The following is a 13,607-nucleotide window of genomic DNA, read 5'->3' as shown; positions in this document are numbered from 1 at the left end:
GCTAAGGTACTCTCAGCAGGAGAAGAGTTAAGGTTGCATCTGTAACCTTAAATCTCACCCTACCTGGCTTGTGAGTGCTTAACCGTGCAACTTTAATGTGTTCTTATCAGAGCATTTTTATTGAGCCATTATTAACATTGGTTAGATACAATCTAGTGTTTCCCAGATCCCCCTCATCCCCAGCCATTACCTGAGCCACACAGAACACAAGATTCAAAGGAAGCATTTAAGTCAGCCTCTGCTATCGTTCTCCAGACACCCAGTGCTGCTAATTCCTTAGCAGCTCCTTTAAATGGGACTTGAGTTTTAGTTGCTATCTTGCATGCCCTCGGCCAGGCTGCACACTGAAGGAAATCCTCTACTGATAATTAATAAGTTCCCCTGACACTAGCTGCTCATTAATCTATTATTTTAGTCCTCTAATTACTTTTGTCTGTTCAAGTTAACAGTCTCCTTCCTTCATCTTCCCTGGGTCTCGTGCAGGAGATGCTGCATGGCAAATGTAACTTTTCTTTGTTCCCAAGTCCCTTAAAGTCTCTGCTCTGTGCATGAACTCCAAGACTGATCCCAGCCTCATGCAAGGAGTGACTTGCCTCTCCATGGGTCTGTATTTCACTAAAGTTATGGTACAGGCAGCTCCAGGCATCCGAGGTGAAGCTTGCTGAAGAAATATTTAGGGAACATAGGTTTTCCTGTGTCATCCCATGGAAAGCTCCCGAGAGCCACATGGAATCCTCCTCACAGAAGTCAAATGGTTGCAGATCTCCCCACAGGAAATGGGGTCACTTAGAATTTCACAGCACGAGGACCATCTACCTATATGTGCCCTGAGTTCCTTCTGTCACGGCAGCCTCTCCCTTGTAGTGGGTTTGGCTGAGATGGAGTTATTTCCCCCACAGAACACCTCAGAGTGCTGTGCTTTGCACTGGGAGCTAGAAAGGTGTTGACAACACACTGGTATTTTGTACTGCTGAGGGGTGCTGGCACAGCATCAAGGCTGTCTCAACATTTCCCTCTCACCAGCTGGCTGAGGATGAGTGAGACCTCAGAAGGGGACACAGCCAGAACAAATGACCCAAACTGACCAAAGGAATATTCCATACCATTAGCCATTTGCCCAGCAATAAAAGCCAAGAGAAAGGGGCGGGGGGGGGGGGGGGGCATTAATTACTATGATGTTTGTCTTTTGAAGAAACTGCTATGTGTACTAAAACCTAGCTTCCTGAGAACTGGCTGAAGATTGCCTGCTGGTGACAATTAGAGGGTAAAAATAAATATTTTGTTTTCCTTTGCTTCTGTAAGTGGCCTTTGCTTTTGCTTTCTCAAACTGCCTTTATCTTGACTGACAAGTTTTTTTCCATCTTATTTGCTCCCTGTGCCCCATCCTGCTGAGGAGGTAGAGCAATAGAGTGCCCTGGTGGACACCTGGCATCCAGCCAAGGTCAACCCACCACATACCCAAAGCCCAACACTCAGCACAAATTAACTTTAAGTCCCTTGGGCAGAAGGGGAGACAGAAGCAGGATCCAATTATTTATTTGCTTGGAAGATGCCCAAGTACAGCAGAGATAAATGCAGTAGATAAAAATGAGCATGTCAGGAGGCTGGAGTTGAAAAGTTTGGAGCCTGACTTGGGCTTCTGCAGTTTTGGGAACTACTGAAATTTTGTCTCTTTTCATGATTGACTCTAAAAATACTAAATTTTTTTCCTGTCATGCAGCAGTAGTTTAGTATGTACATCCAGGGTACTGAGAGGTGTACAGAACCATGGCAAGTACTCTGCTCTTACTTTTCATGCTTACTGCTATGTTTCACAGTTCTACCTTTAAGGAAATGCAAGCCTTTGAGGTTGGTGGACAAGGCAGGTAAACATCAAAAAGCTTACCTGTGCAACAAACTGCATGGACAGACCCCAGCATGGTGAACACACAAATAAACACACAGTCAAGTGCTCACAAATAATGCATGCAGCAGTGTGCACCTGCATACTTATTGTAGCTTTTACAAATCTACAGGCTGCACAGCAGGTAAGGAGGGTGTCAGTGACATATGGTGACCATTACAGTGCTCGTAATTAGGATGGTCCTGCCAGCAGTTCTCAGCCAGGCATATGCAACAGGGCAGTGACCCACAAGAAACATTATGAAGAGCCTAAGGAGCCCCTGGGAGATTGCATTACTCTTCCCTTTGCCTTCCCCAGACTGCAGCAATCTCACCTCCCACTGGTGCCTTTCCTGGGATACAAGCCTGGACAAGGGATGGGCTCTTTGTTCTTCAGTGCCATAGATATACTCATTCCATCATCCTTCCAATCTGCCCCTGCCCTCAGTCAATACAACTGAAATCTCCCATGATCCCTCCCTTTTTCAGACCCTCAATACCTTCATTACACTTTTCTACCTTGCAGATCGTACTGACCCTTTGGCAGGATATGCTTATCTTTCCAACAGCTCGAGTCACTCCAAACGGGGCGTGAAATTCAAAGGCTCAAATTTAGAGGACAGCTCCCCTGAATGGGCCTGCACTCCCCATCCCCACACAGCCCCTCTGCTTTGCTCCTCTGCTGCAGTAACACTGCAGTGGGCACTCATGGGGAGTTTATGAGAAAGGATGATTTGTTCAACCAGTGCATGAAAAAATATAGAGTACATCAGAAGAGCCATATTTATCAGGTGCTGTTCCGAAAGAGAAGAGTATCTGAAGAAGAATGAAGAACAATGCTTTTGTACATGCACCTCCTAAGAAAAAATAACCCCCTGAATCATGTTTCCAGTCTCTCATGCTTTTCTTCAGACAGGAAAGGGAGGGATGTTCAGAAGACGTATTTCTGAAAGGCTCAGAAAGGAGGCTGACGAAGCAAACAGAGCACAAGTGTTCACAGTGCCAGGGTCTGTTGCAGTCTGGTGCTACCAAAATAGCTCAGTGTCTTCAGCTGGGAGAGTCCCACTTCCACTACAACTGCATTCAGGCCTGGGAGAAGAGCTCCACACTGCAGGAGGCTGAGTGACATCTGACCTTGCTGAAGTGGTTTCAGGATGCCTTGCCTGTAAAGCTGGCTTTCTCTTTGCCCTATGTTATCTACAGACAGGAGACTCCTGCAAATAATCTGCTTCTCCCTACACCCCTCTCTTCTCTCTCTCACTATTTTCCAGCTATCTCTAGGGCTGGAATATAGAAGCACCTTCATGATTGGGATTGGTGTGGGGGTGGAGACAGTAGGATAATTGTGCAAAAGATGCTTGAAGGGGTGAAGGCTTTGGGGCTGTACAGAAAACTCCCTCCAGACATCCTGTCCTGGCAGGACCCGTGTGCTGCAGTAGATGCTGTCATCCATGCCCACTGGGGTCATGAGATGAGACAGTAGGTCTGGCTCCAGTGCAGAATATATCAGGCACTGAAGTCAGTACAGCCACTGAGATCAGCTGTAGTCACGTAACAGCATAATAACAAAATGGTGGTCTCCCCCTTTAAATGAGAGGGAAAAAAAAAAAAAAAAAAGCATGGACCAAGCATAAGCTACTACCTTAACTTTCCCTTTTTATTACTGTGTCTCTCTCCTACTGCAAAGAGAGAATGAGAAATACTCTTGCCTTAAGTGAAACTACTTATAGATTACAGCTACACAGGGAAAAAAATGCAGCCTCCCCATTTTCTTCTTAAGGCTAGCTTTCTTAAGGATGTTTGAATTGAAACTATTCAATTTAACACGCTATGAATTTTTTCTCTCTTTAATTCATAATCAACCTCTCTGTATCTTTACAAGCACATTTATATTTTCAGATGTGGACTACAGCTGCAAACATGTAACTGCCAATGGGGAATATGACCTCCAGATGGCAGGGGGAATGGGACCCAGTCCTAAAATATCCACCCTTTACTCTGGTGCATCCAGGGAAGCTCTGTCACCAAACCAGCAGCTCCAAGCACAAATGACCCAAAGCAGACTTGTGAGTTCAGATCACTAGAGGGAGACACAGGAACACACACATCCACACCTCATCAGTGTCTTGCACTCAATAACCTTCTCTTCAGACACTCTGTTCTACTCTGGTTGACTACCTGAGTGCTGAATGGTGTGTTTGGAGAACAACAAAGGCTGGTAGGTAAGGCAAGCCAGGTGGACTGCATCTACTATTCTCAGCAGGGCAAGCCTAGCAGACTTCTCCTCTTTTTGTCCTGGTCAGGACAAAAAAAGTCCCGTGACTTCAATGGGTCTGTGGAATGGGCAGGAAGGATGGAGAATTGGAAAGTTCTTTAAGTTGCTGTTGCAATCCTGCTTGTGAAAGCACATGGGCGACTCGTTTTCCTGTCATCATTAATTATGGGAGATTTTGAATACTCATCTTCTGGGGTGCTCAGCTTTCACTCCCACATCTAGCCCTCTGGGATCCTTCAAGACTTGTTTATGGAGGTTGGGGAGGGAAAGAAGCCAGCTACTCCTGGCTGCCCCAGCTAAACAGCAGTGTCCCCACTGAGTATAACTAAGCTTGAGGGTAGAGGCACAGCACTGCAAAGACAGTAATATTATAGCATGCAGTGAACTAAGAAAATGTTGCTTTTCTGTAGGTGGAGGAAAGTTTTCATATGGACACAATCCAGCTCAGCCTTTAAAATGCCATGGAAAAGACTTTAACAGCATGACGGACTAGAATTGGTGCCCATCTGGGAGAAGATAAAAAGGAGGCAACTCTACCAGACTCCAACTTGCTGCAAGGAGCAACATTTTTATGTGGCAGGAAGGCAACTAGCTTGGTACAGAACTGCCACATCTTGCCAGCAGCAGCTCAGACACTCTTGCCAGAGGTGGAGCAGACAAGAACTGACCAGAAGACTCCACATGTTCCCCTCCAACCACTGATGAAGACAGCAGGATAAATTTCCTCCTCACAGCAGCTTTATTTGTCTGTTTCCCCAGAAATGCCAAAATACTCATGAGGCCTTGCTCTCCCTCTCTGCCCTGGGACAGTAGAGAGAAATCAAAGCTGTTAAAAAAAAAAAAAAAAAGAGAATGTTTCATGCATAAAACAGTGTCTGTACTGAAACAGCATCACAGCCCACAGTAACCGAATGGGGCATTATTGCAAGGTGATTACAAGAGGAAGGATCCCTTTGCAGTGCATGTGCTGTCAGGCACAGAAGGTAAAGTGTGCTGGGGAGAGAGAGCACCATCACAAATTAAGTTTGTTACAGCTGAGGAAGGAGGCAATGGGGATCTAGCTTGTGGGCCCTAGGAAAAACAGGCCTCTAAAAATATAAGAAATGTGGAGCAAGTGTTAGTAGGAAGCAAATAGAGGTTGAAACAACTTTGGATGCCTTCTGGAGAAGACCTGAAAAAGTTGAAAGTTTGGCTTGTTTCCCAGGCTCTTTATGAGCCAGCATCCTCTTCCCTTTTTTTTTTCTTTTTCTCCTACATATTGGATAAGATGAAGACTAGATCAAGAGAAAAAGACATCTCAGAAAGTGTGCTAAAACAAACTGGGAGTGTATAAGAGGCAAAGTGAAAGGTCTCTGTGGAAGATGAGCCCCCATTTTTACCAGAAAGTATTTTGAAGATGAAAGAAAAAAAAAAAAGAAAAATAAAGAGGAAAAGCAGACCTGTTAAAAAAACCATCATTTGCCTCAGTTGTTTTGTTAAACAAATACCTTGTAAACCTCAAGTTTCCTGATACAATTTTGGGGGGAGAAGGTTGTGAAATAAGAAGTGCTGGCACAGTAATGCCACAAAACTCCCACCAAATCCAAACAAAAAAACCTACCCTATGCCTCCCAAAACAAGGCTGTTTTTCTCTACAAGTCTTTGGCTAAGGTTTTAGGAGAGCAGCAGATGCTCTCCTAAAATGCTCTAGACAACCAGAAAATCTGCTTCTCATCACTCCTTAGTGACTACAGGGCTGACTTGTGGTGACTCTGGCTGAGGGTTTTCTACTTGATACTTTCTTTGGGCATAAGTTGGGTTTTCCTGTGCAACACAAAGTAAAACAACAAGGCTTTGGACTGAGGCAGCAATGGGAAGCAAGCAAACACAGGACCCATTGTGACCAATATGGCCTTAACTCATACCTCCAGAAATCTCTCTGTCTCTGCTTGCTTCAATGCTCAGCTCTACATGGAGACTGGCATGCACTGAAGGAAATACACAAATGAGTAGGGGTGTGAGATAATCTGTCTCTTTCACTTTAGGTCTTATCCTGATCTCTGGGCCCCAAAGCATGGAGTTTAACATCCTTTTAAATATTTTTATTGTGAATAACAAGAATATCCAGATTTGTTCACATTATCCTCAGGAATACACAAGCTGTCTGAGTCTTGCCAAGTTCTTGTCTTTAAATAACTTTCCATGGCAATGGGTTCTACAGCTGTTTATAAACATATTATATGTATACCATCTCAATTACACAGGGCATGCAGGCACATTTTTGTATTCTCTATCCCTCTTAAACTTCCCAGGCTATGCTAAATTCCCTAAGACTCAATGTGAATTTCTAGCACCCTCTAGGGAAAATCAGACTGGCATATTTGACAAGCCTTCTCATCTCCTTTTATTTTATGCTGTGACATGAAACTTGGGTGTTGCAATCAATACTTATCTGCTTTGCACTAGACTGGTTCTTCTTATGCTGTGATTACCACTGTAATAACTAAGCTCTTTTTCTGAGCCAAAGTGGGTTTCTTTACTGTCAGGTGGAATTCAGAAGAATCCAGAGTGTTTTCTTCTCTGTGAAGTGGCCTTGCTGGGCTGAGGATAAGGAAGTTGGATCCAGAATGGGATACCTAGTGGCTTTATACAGGTTTCATGCTCTAGCTTCTCTAGGAAAAGAGAATTGCTTGTTCCTCAGCTGGTTATGCACAACCAGTAAAAGACTCAATCCCTCAACTTTGGTCACTATAGCTTTGTCTCCCTGTCACCAGCTCTCAGGCTGCCACCAATATGGGTCCTAAAAGCACTTGCCAGAATACCCATGAGCAAGGCCCTTGGGAAGATTGCAATCACTGATGCTTTGTGGCAAAGAAGCAGAAACATGAATGGTGCTGCTCTTGTGAGCTCGAGTACAAGCCTCTCAGTACAGGAGATGGCTTTTTCTTCTGCATTTGCCTGCCCATGCACAGCAAAAGGATTTCCAGTGAGATCTCTGGTAATCCAAAGATCTTGCAACAACTGTCCATGTTCATATTGCTGCAAACCTGATTCCCAAGAAGCCACTCCCTAGGGCTTCCCTTGAGAGTTTACTGGTAAGAATATGAATGTAAATTAACTTTTCTTCTCCCCAGGATGTTCTTTTTCAGTCAACCAGGCACCTAGCTTGGCTCTCAATAAGACATAGGGAAGAGAAATGATAAATTATACTCTGGACTGTGATCTCAGCAGCTTACAGGTAGAGAGAATATACATTAGCCTGAATAAACATATGTCAGTAGAGATGTGAACTAAAACTAAGATGGGCTTGAAAGCAGGCATTGGCTACCATCTCTGAACTATTTTACTGGAGTCTTTTCTTGGCTGTGTTGCTATCCTGGTGCAAAGTACAAGGAAAACAGAATTCCTCCTAACACAACTACCCACAGATGGGTAGTCTGCCTGTGGTATCCCTCACAGACCATATCAGTGTGATAAGTGATAAATGGTCCTGTGTTAGGACCTCGTCCAGGATGTGGTGCAGCTACAGCATATCTGAGGTTATTGAATTCAGTGACAAAAAATAATCTATACAGAATACAGAATCATTAGGTTGGAAGAGACCTTCAAGATCATCCTGTCCAACTCATGCCCTAACACCTCAGCTAAACCATGGCACCAAGTGCCACATCCAATCTTTTTTAAACACCTCCAGGGATGGTGACTCCACCACCTCCCCTGGCAGACAATTTCAGTACTTTATCACTCTTTCAGTAAAAAAATTTTCCCTAATATCCAACCTATATTTCCCTTGGTACAGCTTTAGACTGTGTCCTCTCGTTCTGTCAGCTGCTGCCTGGAGATGGAGACCAAGCCCCACCTGACTACAGCCACCTTTCAGGAAGTTGTAGAGAGTCACCTCTGAGTCTCCTTTTCTCCAGGCTAAACAACCCCAGCTCCCTCAGTTGTTCCTCACAGGGTTTGTGTTCCAAGCCTCTCACCAGCCTCATTGCCTCCTCTGGATGTGCTCAAGCATCTCAACGTCCTCCCTAAACTGAGGGTCCAGAACTGGAAATATACCTTTGTGGGGCATGGATTAGGCAGGTTATGAACTAATGTTAAGGGGAATGAAACAATAGGGTACCAGCCATTCTTGGTACAAAGAATCAGGGTTTTGTCCCTTTCAAGAGATGAGACTACAGAGTGTTCCCTAGTGAAGTGTTCCTAATGCTGACAACTGCTAATTCATGCAGATGGCATAGGGCATCACCAATACTCCCTCCAACTCCAACTGAACACATCACAATTTCCTGACAATTCCAGTTCAGATCTTCAGTTTTATGGTCTTTGCCATGGCTTACCATTGCAAACCAGGGTGGCAAAAGTCATTGGGTATGGCAGGCTCAACAAGCCTGCAGCTGTGTCCTGAACCACAGGAAAGGGATCAGATTATGTGCAGGGAGGGATGTGCTGGCCTGAAGCTGGAAGCTGCAGGTCACTGATCCCAGAAAAGAGCTCTGCTGGCTGGAGGAGAAGAGCTAATGAAGCTGTTTGTGCTCCCAGACAATGCCTGTTAAATTATCCACAACTACTCAGACCAGGTTGCCAATGTCCTACAGAACAATGGCCTGTCAGGTGAAAAGGAAAAGGGTCTGGGTGACTCTCTCCACCTGCTCTGTCAAAATACAATCTGCCAATCATCTGAAGAGGAATGTAAGAAGAGAGCAAGGATTTGCATTGTTCCAAGGAATGTCATTCCTGCTTTCATCAAATTAAAGCTGATCTGTTTTGTCACTTCCCATTGAATTATTAAAGTATTTTTCCCCTTACCTGCCTTCCTCCCAGGTGTCAGTGCTACAGTAATCAACCTCAATCACACTTTGGCTTTCTCACAGGGTTGGGAGAGTTTTTTTTTTTTTTTCCTGTGGGCTGTTTGAGGCCATCAGGACTTATAGTTGAAGTGAGAAAAATGTCTGGTTCAACTGTTCACTGAAGAACCAGAGCAGGAAGCAACATAGCAGTTTACAAATCAATTTTTTTAACTTCCCAGATAGGCAGATAAGTAAGCTATGATTGCAGCATTTAAATGAACTATCACATGCATCCCTTACCCTCTCTGCCTAAGTACCAACACTGTCTTTCCTTTGCATTTGTATCTTTCACTTCCCAGTTAACAAGAATTAAATAATTTCTGTGGTCCTAACTCAGATAATTAGCTAACAAACACTATTGATGAAGTCAACAAATGAAAGAAACAGCAGACAAAGTTGATAATGAACTCCTTGAGGAGGGTGCATGAAGAAAAAGCAATTTGGCCCTCTCTGCCCCTGATATGGGTTTAATTTCACTACCTGTCCATTCAAAACCTCCCACACAAGCTCAATAACACTCTTTCTTACAATTCTGCAGTCACAGGTTTAACCACGGAAAAAACTGAAGGAGAGAGATATATTTTAGAAAACTTTACAATGATCTAAAATAGCTTTTTGATGCATAGCAGATGTCTTCAAAACTCGCATAAATGGAGCCAAAATGCCTTGCAGTTCTGGAAAAGGGCGATTCCAAGATAAGACACGTTTCTAACTGCAGCAGCTCTGGAAGAGATTTGGAATTTATATTAATTGTCAACCTCAAGGAAAACATTTAAAAGAAAGCCTTCTGCCTCCCATTTTGAGACAAGTGTCTTACTGGGCTTTATGCTGCTCAAAGACTTGATGTCTGCCTGAGAGCAGTTCCTCTGTGTCTGTAAAAGATAGCAGATGGGTTCAGATGGGGAAAAAGAAAGAACCACAGTCAGTGACACATGGAGGTGACAGACTGAGGAATGCCTGCCCTTCATCATAACCTCTAGTTTGTTATGAAGGAGGTGCTTGGCAGTCTTCACAGTAGGGAGGAGGTCTGAGGAGGGATTGGAAAGGAGTCAGTGAGATGGTGCTGAGGGATGCTAACAAGGCAATACCTCTGAGAAACACAGCATGGGAGAAAAAATGTGAAGGGACATGCTGGAAAACTGAAAAACAGAGCCAAGAAAACTGTCCCCAAGGTCAAAGTAGGGATGGGATTCTTCAGTTCAGTTGCTAACCAGAGGGGATAGCCAGAGTGAGGATTTGTTCTGTGGAGACTTCTGTAAAAATGAAAAAAAAAAAAAAGAAAAAAAGAAAAAAAAAAAAAAAAAGCCACCAAAAAAACCCACCCAAAAAGCTGTGTCTGATACAGTGAAGTAGGTCGTACAAATGAAAAAGGAAACTCTCACAAAGAAGCAACAGGCAAAGTGATGAGTCAGGACAAGAATCTTCTCAGTGCTCTGAAGAATGCATCTCATGTGTACCAGGTCTTAGATTTCATGAAGATTTAACCCTTAACTCAGTGTTAGGCTGTGCTCACAGAATAGCTGGGGAGTATCTTTTAGTTGGATACAAGAAAGAGCTAGAGAACTGAAAGTCTGATGCAACAGTAATATGGAAGATTTGATATAAAGTAAACCTTAAGAACAGAAATACCAGAGCTAGAAGATTCTATATATATAATTGAAGAATAAATTCTATTCCCTATGAATATAAATGGCACAGTCATACTTAATTCTGAAAAAAACAGAAGAGAAAAGTCAGGTAGTGATGATAATACCACAGAGGAGTAGTGCTCCCCTAATCAGCCCTGCTCTCACCTCTTCTTGGCAGGCTTTCTCCATCTTTTTTCTCTTGGCATTGCAACAAATGGGCCAGAAATTCAAACTACATATTTGGCTTTCATATACATGGAAGCTCAGGAAAAGTTTGGTTTGGCTGAAGAGACAAGACAGGAAATCTAAGTAACCCCAATCTCAACCACAGGCTCCAAAACCAGGACATTCTGGATGTAACCCTTAGATTAAGCTCTGTTCCAATTTGTCATTCTACCTTTCTCTCTCCAACTTTCTGCAACACTCTCCCCTTTTCTGGCTGCTGAACTGCAGTAGAAAGCTGGAATATCTGTAGCACGTGCAGAATGTTTGGTGTCTGCCTACCTCAAATCCTTTTTAACCCCTTACATATATGGGAATACCACAGGAGATCATTCATATGGGGCTATTTAATGTTTTCCCTACACATTTTAGATTAAAGAGTATCTGACAGGAAAAGAAACCAGCTAAAAAGTTTTTCTCTCCCCCAAGGACATGATATGGAGCAATAGAAACCTACCTCTTTCTCATTCTACTGTTAAATCTTTAGGGGTTGAAGGTTTCCTTGCAACCCAAGCTTCTAACTCCACAGACTCTGGCTACTGAAAGGACATTCTCCTCCCAGACTTGCCACATCCTTGAGCGTGGAGGGCACAGTCAGATAGCAAAACAAAGATGGTGAGTTCTCCTTTTTTCTGTTACCATCTTGCTCTTCACTCACCTTGAAGATCAAATGCCTTCTTTACTCATCTCAGAAGACACAAGACTTCTAGCTGTCCGCCGAAGTGGAGAGCAATATGAAATAAACTGGGCCACTGTTTGCCTCTCCCTTTTAAGGCAATTCAGTAGGAATCAAATCCCATGGTTTTCAGAGAGACCCTCTTTTATGCAGTATCTCAGAAAGCCTTTTCCCTCAGTCTAGCACCAGCAGCATTTCATCTCCATCACTGTGCTGTGCATTACCAGCAGTAGAGACTGGGACAACTAGATGAACACCTAAGCTAAATAGAATTACAGGTCCAATTCTGCAGAGGATCTATTGAAGTAATTTCATGTGTTCATTTGGAAAACCCGGTTATTGTGCCTGGGAATTCCCACCACAAAACAAGCTTGAAGCCCATTTAAGATCCTTACCACTTTTCTATAGCTGCCTATATTGCTACTGAAATTTTCTTTGATGCTGGAAGAGAAGGAAACTACTGAACAGTTCACAAATGGAATGTAGTTGGATTTCTTACCTGTAGGAGTGAGGTGCCTCCAGGTGATGACAGGCTCAGGACGCCCATTTGCCATGCAAACCAGGGTCACATTGCTGCCCTCATTCACGGTGATGTCCGAGGAGATATTGGAGATCTTTGGTGGAACTGTGAAGACAATAGAAAGTTTGACCTTGTTAGAAGAAGAATTATGGAGGGCAGCTTCCCTGGCTTGTTAATCTACCTACCTATTAACCAGAGCCAGCCACAAACTCATCTCACAGGCTGCACCCTTCTCATTTCTACTGGGTTTCTGAAATTATATCAGAGTAATTTGTACTGGTGTGTAGTTTGTATTTCAAGGGTCTGCAGGTAGGAATGGCCTATGCAGCAACTGCAAGGCTTCATGTTCAGACAAGTTTGGAGGTCTTCATGAAATGACCTCTCAGAACCTGCCTGCCTACCTCAATGCTGCATGTAAAGGGTCAATAGGCTCCAAGTATCATCCCAGCTAATTTTTATACTCCAGGGAGCCCTAGATGGAGTTCTGCATTCTCCTGTAGGATTCCAGGCTTCAAAGCACTGACTCAGAGGGTGTATTAGCTATTTTGTGACATCTTTCAGCCAAGAGGGATTCCCCATGGGCTACCTGCAGTAGACAGCTTCTGGATGACTGCGCGACACATGGCAGAGCACAAAAGGCACAGTTGAGTCTTTAAGATTCACAAGATCAGCCATGAATTGGGCATTCAAGATCCTTAAAAACTTTCCAAGCTGAGTTTGTGTCATGGCACCAGAGTCACCATGAATTGGGACCTGAACAGGCACTTCCAGGTGTAGAGTGTGCCAGTTGTTGCAGTCTTTCCTCTCTCACATCCATGTCTTGCTTCTGTGCTTCACACCCCATGTCAGGTGAAGAAGGATTTTCACTAAAAAGGAATCCTCTAATTTTATTTTTTAAAATATATTTTCACCTTCCAAGTTTGTGTGTCATGAGGAAAGAAACAACATCATTTTCTGCTTTGCTTACCACAGAGTAAACAGAGAGCAGCTTCCCCTTGCCCCTCCCTGGCAGGAGTGGCTGATGGTCCTTTTGAGGCAAAACAGCCTATAAGCTAGGTGGGGAAAAGGAAATGAAGCCTGAAGAGAGCAACCTACTACTTCCAGCTGCATTGCTGGATTCACAGCATGTTGTTTACAACCCACAGCTCATTAGCCCCTCTCTGTAGGCCCCAAACTCACGGGCAACACTGGAGTATCTATGACCATCAGACCCCCTGGAAAGAAGAGGACCTGTCGAGCAAAGTGAGGCAGACATCTATTTTCCAAAAGGCTCACTGACCCAGACAAGGAGAGATTTAAGCCAAGCACATTGGGGAAGGATTGCTGTGATCTGTGGAGAAGTGACAATGCAGAGGGCAGTGAGGGAGCAGCTGGGGGCAGCACAATAGGGAAGGCTTTTGCACACCTTGTGAAAGCAGGGCAGCTGGGGGCCCACCTCAAATGCCAGTGCAAGTATCACGGTGGGAAAACAGGAGGAATCAGATGTTCACACAGACTCACAGTGGGTTGTGTGTGAAAAACCATTGGGATGAGAGAGCTGGAGTGAGACAGCTCTTAGGACTGGCCTGTAACTCAG

At 44.0% G+C, this 13,607-nt stretch overlaps 1 protein-coding gene across 2 annotated transcripts in view; it reads right to left on the bottom strand.

Annotated features, from left to right (window-relative positions):
• Positions 1-13,607, bottom strand: part of LSAMP (limbic system associated membrane protein) — a 983,246-nt gene that overhangs the window by 95,348 nt on the left and 874,291 nt on the right. For both annotated transcript variants that reach the window (XM_083855065.1, XM_083855064.1), the window contains one exon: positions 12,011-12,136. In XM_083855065.1, coding sequence (XP_083711191.1) covers positions 12,011-12,136 — 126 coding nt within the window. The remainder of the gene's footprint in view (positions 1-12,010; positions 12,137-13,607) is intronic.

Source organism: Zosterops lateralis (assembly GCF_965231275.1).
Source record: "Zosterops lateralis genome assembly, chromosome: 2".
In the NCBI taxonomy this organism is placed as follows: domain Eukaryota; kingdom Metazoa; phylum Chordata; class Aves; order Passeriformes; family Zosteropidae; genus Zosterops; species Zosterops lateralis.
This window is presented reverse-complemented; position numbering and strand designations above follow the sequence as displayed.